The sequence below is a fragment of the Bos javanicus genome, unplaced genomic scaffold (assembly GCF_032452875.1).
Source record: "Bos javanicus breed banteng unplaced genomic scaffold, ARS-OSU_banteng_1.0 tig00002907_1, whole genome shotgun sequence".
Taxonomy (NCBI): domain Eukaryota; kingdom Metazoa; phylum Chordata; class Mammalia; order Artiodactyla; family Bovidae; genus Bos; species Bos javanicus.
Window position 1 is genome coordinate 246,182 of NW_026893882.1, and position 10,197 is coordinate 256,378.

Here is a 10,197-nt window from a genome sequence, read left to right on the forward strand (position 1 = left end):
AAGAGGAGCAAGGCCAAGGCCAGAGGGTGGGGAGGTGGGACCACCAACACAGGCTAGGCTAACCAGCCCACTAAGGATCCCATCTTCTGGGAGGGACAGTTGCCAGGGGCCCATCTGACCCCTGGGATCTCTCACAGTGGTAACTAAGCCAGGACTCGCCAGGGCCTGGCCCTTAAGCAAAAGCCAACCACAGGCCTGCCCGTTGGTAGGGAGGGGGTGAGGCCAGGGGCACATTTGTCAACCCATACAGGGCCTAGTCCCCTGAAACAAGGCACCTGGCAGCAGACGGGAGCCTTTGCAGGCAACCTGAAACATACTTTTCTGTACTTTCAGAAAAGAGACCAGCTGGGGATCCATCTCTGTCCCCAGACCCCTCCCCCACACTGAGCCAGGGCTGCCTCTCCACATCACCTCTGTGACATCATGAAACAGTTAAGGAAGCTGACTACTTAATTGGCTGCCTGGCCCATGACCCAGATTCTAGAATCTCCAGAGAGTATTTATGGGGCACCCCGACCCTGGCCTGAGGCCCTTCTGCCCTGAGCATTCACTGCTGGGGTAGAGAATGCTCCTGAGCTAGACTGGCTCTATGGCTAGTCAGAGCTCCCACAAGGCACACACAGTCCCGCTGGCCCCACTAACTTGTGGGGAGCCTGCAGCAGGGGACCCCCATGATTCCTCCCCAGATCTAAATGTTGATTCAGGGGAGACTTTGGAGAAGCAGGGTGACCAACCCAAGAGCCCAGATCCAGGTCTCCATGACAATCTGCCCCCACAGGGCCCGAAGCCAGAAATTGCCAGCAAGGAAGAGAACAACACCTTCCTTGGGCTGTCCTTCCCCAGGAAGCTCTGGAGAATCGTGGAGGATGAGGCCTTCACCTCTGTGCGCTGGAACGATGAGGGAGACATGGTGGTCATTGAGGCAGATCTCTTCCAGACAGAGGTCCTCCAGCGCAGAGGTGCAGACCAGATCTTTGAGACAGACAGCATCAAGAGCTTCATCCGTGAACTGAACCTGTATGGTTTCAGTAAAATCTCCCCTTCGGATCACTCTGCAGGGAAGAAGATGATGGTAATGTAGAAAGTCCTTTTGGGGAGGCTAGACTAGATAAGCTGAGTGCTGGACGGGTTTCATTTCCCAGGGGAACGTTGTTCTCATGAGAGGGTGGTTAAGGAAAGAGGAGAACACAAGGTCTGTCTTGTTTCACCACCCACCTTAGACAGGATCCACAGGGGTGACTCCAGACCCTGAGCGGCCACTGAATGTCAGGGACCGCCAGTAACACCTCAAGTGAGGATGGCCCCAGGGGCACTCTAGGGAGCAACATGCTAGGGCCTCATAACCTTCCACAATGAAGAGATCTTGTCTCTATACATAGGCATGGCTGGGACGGTGGTGGGGAGGAGGGTGGCTAGGAAGGCCTCTTCTCCCCCTTGCTGTCTAAAGTGATTCGTTTTCTTTCAGATCTATCGCAACTCCAACTTTCAGAGAGACAAGCCTCTCCTCCTGCGGAACATCCCAAAGAGAAAGAAGCGAGCGGTGGCGACCAGACACTCTCCTCGACTCCACCACAACCAGTGCACCCAAGAGGTGGGCAAGAAAGTCCACAAGGGAACCCCACCTGCTCGCAGAACCCCCAGCCGGCGATCATTTGTGCTCTCTCACCTTTGGTCTATGGGCAGTGTAGCCAGGCGGGCTGGGGCAAACCATCTCCCCAGGGAGCAGGGTGGCCCCAGTGGAAAGGGCACATCCAGCAATACCACGTCTGCACCCCCAGCTACTTCTGGAAGGGGGAGTACAGGGCAAATGCCCAAGAGCCTCCCAGAGTACCCAGATTATGATTCAGTGATGGCTTTGTACAACACCTGTTACTCCCTCCTGACGGCAGCCCTTTCCTTCACGGCCCCAAACGAGGCCCCTGAGGCAGAGGAGGAGCAGGGAGAGTCCTCAGATCACACATGTGTACTCTGTGAGCAGGTCAAGGACAAACCCAATCCCTGACCTCTCAGGTTATTAGGGACACTCAAAAGTACTCTTGTCATAAAAAATTGATTTTTGGCTCTAATAAAGTGGAGCAAAACTACACAGGAGTAAATAAAGAATTGAATGAAAACTGCGAGTCTGTGTTCTTTGTCTGTCCATGCTATTCACACGGCGCCAGGTGAGCCAGATGAGGCTGGAAGCCATGCCTCATGCAGGCTTCTGTCTGGTCCCCGTGGTCCCTTTTTCATTGGAAGCAGCAGCATTTCACATGCTTGGCCAAGGGTCTGGCTCACTAGCCGAGTGCTGAGGCCAGCCAGGACAGGCTGGTCACTGCTCAGCAGATGGCCCAGCCGGGCTCCTGACCTTGGGGTTGTCACCTTCCCTGAGTCATGCACCCTGAAGCAGAAGGGACTTCTCCTTGGTCCCCCAACAATGCCACAAGTTTCTGCTCAGCAGCTGAGCATCTCCAGCTGTTGATCCAGGGGCCACCCCTCAAGAGGCTGACCAGAAAGCAGGGTCACCCCACCGGCCAAGGGCCTTGCAAACACATGACATCAAACCCAAAGACAAGTACAAGGTTTCCACAAAGTGAACACCAGCCCTTGTCACTCTGCCCTCACAGGTGTATTTAGGAGCCTGTCTTTGGATGTGAGGCAGCCAGGCACCGCATCCAACACACATGCTTTATGAGCCAAGGGACACATTAGAGCAGGGCAAGGGTCACCTGCAAGGACAAACCACGGCCTGTTTCTGGGCCTGTGGGCCTCTCTGCCTGCCAGAGGCCTCACTGGCTGCTCACGCTCAGCCCCGCCCCTAGCCTTCCCCCATCACCCCCGGACACTGTTTCGACATCAGGGAGTTTGAACCAGAACAGAGAGGGAAAAACACTAACCAGTTTCATAACAACACATTTCTCTCAACCACCCAGACCCAGCAGGGCCAAAACGAGTGGCGATGCCATCTTATCATAAAGGTCAAAGTCCTGGAGACTCATGCTGAGTCCTGAGCTGCACCACATGAGGGGTATCCCAGACCCCCAACCCGCACCAAGTTGGCATCACACCCCAGGGTGGGGCTGATTGAGACAGAACCAGATGGGCACGTCCAGGAAGCAGTGGTGACTGGACAGTGTCACCATGTACAGGTGTCTTGGCCACCTTCCTCTCGAGAGCCCATCCTGGACAGGCCTCCTGCCCAAAGGGGATCAGGTGCTCGGGGATGTCCACCTGGAAGATGTCCTTCCCGCCCCTCCCAGGGACGGGCTGCAGCAGCCAGTGGGGCTTGGCGAGCACAGTCAGGTACTTCTGTCGAAGGTCGGGTAGCAGGGCTTGATTCTCTAGCTCCTCTACCTCATCGGCATCTAGGTTTTCTGGGCACAGCAAAGCGTCCCCAGTTTCCAGGAGACCTGTGTGCAAAGACAGGACACAGAAGGAGAACAAGGTGATTTAAAGTCATGCCTGCTAGAGACTAAGAGGAAACCCAAGGTGAAGCGGGTCCCCTGGATGAGCATTTTCAGATGGGCTCACCTTGGCGAAGGGAATTCGGTGCAAGGCCAAGCCAGGGAGGGAGTGAAATGAAAGGCAGAGGCCTGGTGCTCCATGAACCCACCTGGCCATGGCCAGTTCTCAGTCTGACCACTGCAGGCTGTAGGGACAGAGCAAGAGGGCTCTGGCAGGAGCCAGCAGGCATCAGGTCCCCAAGGGATTTACCAGCAGAGAGGTGTTGCTGTGGGGCCTCACCCCTGGGGAATCAGGGTACTTGCTCACGCCTGGCTGCTGGCAGTGTGGGTATTGAACCCAGGCTGGGTGCTTTACTGCCTCTCACGGTCTCTGCCAGGCACACAGACATACGTGAGGACACACACACACACACACACACACACACACACAAAGTGCATGTGCAGACCTAGACCCACCTCTGCTCAGAGCACAAATGGAGACTGAGGCCAGGGAGGTGGTCAGGCACCTCGTGCCATTGTCTCCCAGCCAAGTTACCCTCGCTGTCCCTCTGAAGAAATCTTAGCCTCCCCACCCCCCACAAACTGGTTCAACAGAAAACAAATGGACACAACCCGGCTGAGATCCAGGGCAGCACCAGGGGCCATGCAGGCAGCATGGGGCAGGGCCTCACTTGCCCATGATCACTGAGGCTGAACTTGTCCCCATCCCGCAGCAAGGCCTGGATCTGGGCGAGGCTCATCCTCAGCCTCTGCCCCAGCAGCTCCCTCCAGGCCACATCCACCCAGTCCCAGTGTGCTATGTGGATGGCCAGGGTACAGTGCCAGTGGTCATGTAACACGGGCCGCCATTGCCTCTCCAGGGGCTTGACACCATTTAAGATGAAACCCACTTAAGGCTGTCAGGACAGACAGCTGAACTTCACCTCCCAGGGTTCCAAGGGCTTCACGTGGCTGTGGATACACAGAACCACAAAGGTCAGGAGCCTGACCCAGCAGCCTCCAAACTCACAGGCCTGGGCCGGACCTCCGCTCTACATGCCCGAGCATCCTCCAAGCCTGCTGACACAGAATGTGTGTGTGTGTGGGGGGTGGTCAGAGAGGTCTGGCTTTTTCCATCTGTCTCCATGGGGTCCACTGATGGGAGGGTTGTGCCCCAGAATACCCGTCCTTCACATGCAGTCTGTGGGGAAGTCAGCAAGGAGGGCAGGACAGCAAGAGAGAGGCACATGGTGAGTTCCAAGACAGAGGGCACCAAAACCCTAGGAGCACTGAGGAGGGAGGCTTCACTGGCTTCACAGTGCAGTGGGCAGGTTTTGGTCCTCTCCAGCATAGATGGGCACTGTCCTGGGCTTAGCTTACACCACCCCCAGCCCCTACCCCACCCTTCAGCTCCTGGGCCCATCCCTGCCCATGCTCTGCAGATCTACCATCTTAGACCAGGGTTGATGAGGGCAGATCTGTGCTAACCAACCTGGCTTCTGTCCTGGGGCTGCCCTGGACCTCAGACAGCCTTGCCAGGTATCTTCCCCATGCCTTTGGGAGCCACCTTCCTTGCAGCCCTTCCCACACCACGGCCTCCACTGTTATCAGATGCCCTGGCCCCTGCCCAGAGCCTAGAGAAAGAACAAAGAGAAGGAACCTCTGGGATGGGTGTGCTCCCTGTACTTGCCAAAGTCTGGGACAGCACCATGCAGGGAAATACAGAATTCAAATAACCCGCTAGGTTACTGTCACCTCGTTTGACACCTGAGGAGGCACTGAAGGATAGAGAGATACCCCATAACTGCAAGGGACCTGACCACATGCACCTCTGTCCTCACTTCTTTCCTTATACCTGGAAGGGGGTCCCTGCTCACTGGAGGGGGTTGGAGGCAGAGGAGCAGAGGCGCTGGCCTGAACCTGAGCAGGGTCTCAGCACCTGGCTGGAAGCCTCTGTTTCCATGTGGCTGTGAGGACAGGGACACGGTCCCGGAAGCACCCAGCCCAGAGCCTCCGGGGCATTTCCTTCCCCGAGCACAGCAGAGATGCAGTTCTCACAGGCCCACAAGGCCCCACATGATCTGGCTCCCACCCTGGTGGCCTGCTCTCCTCGACCCTGGATTTACCCCTGGTTGCCATGAAGGCCGTCCATCCTTGGAACATTCCATTGTGTTCCTTCCTGAGAGCCTTTGTAGGGTGTGAGGAATCACATTGTGTCCCCTCAGAGTCAGGTGCTGGAGTCTCAATCCCAAGTACCTCGGTGTGATGTTACATACAAAGAAAAAGTCTTCACAGAGCTGATGGGGGTCAAGTGAGCTCAATAGGATGGATCCTCCTCTAACAGGATGGCTGTCCCCATACAAAGGACATATTTAGAGACAGACTGGCACACAGGAGAACCGGGGTGAAGAGGAAGGTGGAGATCTTCAAGCCCAGACATGACCACCATGGCCAGCAATGCCCGGAAGTGAGGGGGAAGAGATGTGACAGACTCTCTCCACAGCCCTCATGAGAGCCAACGTCAGCCAACACCTCAACCTCGGCTGCTGGCCTCCTGAACCAACAAGGTTCATACTTTGAGCCACCAGGTGCCATCCTGATGCGACTGCCGGCAAATGAAGCCAGACGATCAGCCTTGCCCTGACATCTCTCTGCCAGGGAAATTGGGGCATGGGGGGATGTCTTCTCTAGTCCCAGGACCTTAGGTACACTCCTCCTCTTCTGCACAACTTCATGTGCATGTTTTCACCTCACACGGTGTCTGTTTACATCTCCCAGTTTCAGGGATCCAACAAGTTACTGATGCTTCCCCCTGATGGAAGGGAAGGGAAAACTCATTCTGCCAATACAGCCACTCAAGATGACCACACACTCACTGAAGAAACCATGCAGGAGGAGGCCTGGGGCAAAGAACACACACCTGAGGTACTGACACACACCAGCAAATGGCCTTCTGCAAAGGCATCCCCCGTTTCCACTCCAGCAACAACAGGCAAGGGTGTTATGTCCTCACACCCTGGCTGGCCCTGAGCATCATCATTTGGTTGAAACTTTGCCCACCTGCTGAGTGACAAAGGGTCACATTTTTCACTGGGTCTGGCTTGGTTCCCAGGTAGCCTGGCTGGCCCCTGGGGCTTGGTCATTGCTATGTCTTCTACTAGGGTATGTGACTGGATCCCAGGCTTGCCAGTTTCCACCATTCAGTTTTTTAGCCAACTCATCCCCTCCTGGGTGCCTCCAAATCTCATCAGTGTGGGTGGAATCCCTGAGCAAAAACGGGCTCAAGTACTTCTACCACTTGAAGCAGAGGGTGCCTGCTTGTTGGCCAGAGGAGAAAACACACTTCTGCCTGCTTGACTGGGCATCTTCACTTGCACGAGGACCAGAGGAACAGGAAGAAAATTATCAGTGACAATACACCAGTCTTGGACAAGCCACCACGGTCTTCTCCTCAGCAGAGGCCTCAGACCACAAGGACACAGTAGGGCCCAACTGATGAGAAACACATGTGCATGTTCCCTTAGGGTTGGTTCTGCTCATCACAGCAGCTGGCCTGTCCTTACGTGGCTGGGTAGGGACCCCACAATGCCTTAGTCAGCAGCACAGAAACCCATCCCGCAGGAGTGATGGTGATTTATAGTCCAGGAGACCCCCGCAAGGAACCAGAGAAAATGACTCCTCTCCTCACACTGCCACTCTGGAAGGATCCTGGGGTCACCATATTCAGTCGGCCGCCCTCCATGGACTTGTGGTTGGGTCCCACCAGGAGGGGAACCATGAACAAGCAGCTGAGCCCTGCAGGGTCAGGCCTGGGTGGGGGCTGCTCATAGGGGAAGGTGGGGCTCGCTTGGGGTCACAGTCTGGGGGTGGAGTACGAGGCTGGAAGGAGGTCAAGGATGCCTTCACACGTGTCCCAGGGCATCACCAGGACACACACATGGAAAGAAAGCAGGTGGGGACTGTGGCCATGGAGGGGACCTGAATGTGCTGCTCGGCCGCATGGCAGGTGCTCCTGGTCCCAGAGCCTGGAAAGCCCTGTCTGGAGGTAACCTCCATGCATGAAGCAGGTCCCCCCTTTCTACAAACAGAGTGAGTCACGGGCACTTTGGGATGGCTGGACTGTGGCCGCCAGGCAGGACAGTGGTGCACCACCAGGACCGAGACTGCTGAGAGTGCTGGCTGGCCTCAGTTGCATGGCACCCACAAACACTGACACCTGTCATTTCTGGTGTGTACGGCTGCCTGTACACATGCAGGCACACATTTACATAGACACGCCCATACGCAGACACGCACATATGAACAAAGGTGCATTCCTTCACTGGCCCTGTCTGCTAGGAGATGAAACAGAATCCACCACACTCTGAGGCACCTGGAAGGTCAGGCCGGGAGGAACCTGCAGATCAGCGGCCTGGAGAAGGACCCAGAGGAGGACCAGGAAGTGAGCGGCTGGGAAGAAGAGAGGGGTGGAGGCAGGAGGAACAGGGCAAGGAGTCAGAGGCTGAAGTGTGGGAAAGACCTGGGTGAGAAGGAGCTTCTGGAGAAGGAGGCAGGGTGGGGTGAGGCTGGGCCTGGGTGGAGCCATCACAGGCGGGGTGAGGCTGACAGGATTGAAGTCCAGGGAACCCATGGAGAGTGGGTCTGTCCAGCTTCATGGCGGAGGCCAGACTGTGCCCTTTTGAGTCCTTGCCATAGGCGTCCAGTCCGTGAGACTCAGCCAGAGTCAAAGTGACTGCGACCCAGGGTCTTCAGCAACTGCATCTGAGCTTCAGAGTGGACCCCAAGGGCCAGGGAAGCAGGTAGAGGGGCAGCCTCTGGGCAGAGTTTCCCATCTCTGGGCTGAAAGCCCAGGCTGGCTCCCCTCCAAGCCAACCTGGGACTGGTGGCCAATGCTGAGCAACAGTCTATTTTTTTGGAAAAGGCAGAATAAAATCCTCACTGTGTTTCCTGCTGCCCCTGGGACCTGAGATGTCTCAGAGAAAGGCAGCTTCACCTTCAAAACTGTTTCCTGTCCTCTTCCTCTCGTCTGGGTGCTCAGCCCACCCAGGGCAGCCACCTGACTCTGCTCCTGACCGCCACCCTCCCTGCTGTGTCCCTGCCTCCCAAGTGACTGATCACAGTAAATACTCTTTTTCCTGTCCCCACTGCTACTAGCTGAGCTCAGGCCTCATGGCCTGGGGCTGGTGCTGTCAGCCTACAGCCCCCTATCAGTCTGGACCCCTCTTGTCTCTCCTCCTCCAGACAGCATTGCACACACCACTGATTCTGTGTAACACCACAAGCACATCTGTCCTCAACCCTGGAAGGAAAGCACAGTGGAGCCCTCTCCTATTTAAGCCCCAACCCATCTGTGGTACCTTGGGGGGCTTCCAGTAGTCCCAGGTCTCCTTCCTTGTCACCCAGCACTCTGTTAGCTGTGCTGGCCCTGGGCTCTGTGCAGAGCTCATCTGGGCCCCCACACTTTCTCATGCAGTTCTGCCCCTGGACCATTGGCCAATCTTGTCCTGCCCCTGGACCTCTGGCTCCTCTTGTCCTGACCACCTACTGTCTTCCCTCCAGGCACGACTGTAACACCCCTTTCTACATTTGCCCAAGTATCAGGCACTCTCATCTGGGAGTTCTGGGGCATCTTGCATCTTCCTGCAGCCCGCCTTTGTCCCCTACTTTCTCCCAGACTGTGGCAGTTGTGCACGAGTCTGGACCCCCACAGGGTCGCTGAGACCCAGGAAGGCAAGGCCAGGATCTCCTTGGTTCCTGTTAGCTGGGTACCCACACAACTGCTGCTGTGGGAATGTTGAGTCAGCAGGCAGCCTGCTCTCTCCTTGCAGAAGCCTCCTGACCACAAGTTGAAGGGCAGGGGCTGCCTCCTGAATTTGAGGCCTCAGCACTGTGGGGACCCAAGCAATCAACACAAACTCCCTCATGCTGGCGCCCCACTCCTCGCCCCAAGACTGGTTACCAGCTGCCTCCAGACACCCCAGACACATATGAAACCAGTAGTGGTTTCAGATCATGAGGGAGGGTCCTGTGAATAGTGGATGGGCTGCTGCTGTTCTTCCCACATCCTGGTTTTGAACTATACCTCGCCCAGCGAACTGGACACCTATGAAGTGTGGCTGCTGATGGGGGCAGCTGTGAGGCCCTGCTCCATGGCATTGCTCTGCACCTGTCCCTTCCCTGCTGCTGGCCCCAGCTCTCCTCACGTGCCCAGATGTGAGGACTGAGCCATGTGGATTGCTGCCTCCGAACCCCACCTGGATCTCTGAGGCTTGATGAGGGTTCCATTTTGTCCCTGCTGTATGTTTGTGGGCAGCACTGACCTGGGACAGGCTCAACCCAGATTCTCGGTTTCCCTTGTGTCCTCCTTGGCCGATGTGTTTTCCTCTCTGAAATGCCTGTTACCCATCTCTCCGCTGAGCTCTGTGTCCTATCTGTACTGAGTTGTGGGCACTTCTTTCAGGGTGTGGGTGCTCATCCCGCCCTGGTGTTTGTATTGCAGATTCGTCCTCTTCTGTTTGCAGGCTAGCAATGGACTCAGTATTTACCTAGTGTCTCGGAGCCATAGGTGCCCCACAGGTCAGCCTGTGTCTGTCAGGTCCTCCCACCGGGGGCCACCATCCACCCCCAGGCTTGGCACCTGGAGTGAGCAGTCCCTGAGGAGACGCTGCCTTGGCATCCAGCACTCTGCCCGTGAGAGAGGGCTCCTTCACATCTGTTTCAGTCCCTTGGTACCTGCCTAGCTTTGGTTCTGGGCCTTAGACTCCCACATGCAGGA

At 56.4% G+C, this 10,197-nt stretch overlaps 1 protein-coding gene across 1 annotated transcript; it reads left to right on the top strand.

Moving 5' to 3' along the window:
• The first annotated feature begins 483 nt into the window (after positions 1-483).
• LOC133244027 (heat shock transcription factor, X-linked member 3-like) lies at positions 484-2,114 on the top strand. Its single transcript, XM_061410697.1, has 2 exons — positions 484-1,072; positions 1,466-2,114. The coding sequence occupies exons 1-2, from the start codon at positions 590-592 to the stop codon at positions 2,000-2,002; spliced, it is 1,020 nt and encodes a 339-aa protein (XP_061266681.1). The 5' UTR covers positions 484-589; the 3' UTR covers positions 2,003-2,114.
• The last annotated feature ends 8,083 nt before the right edge of the window (positions 2,115-10,197 follow it).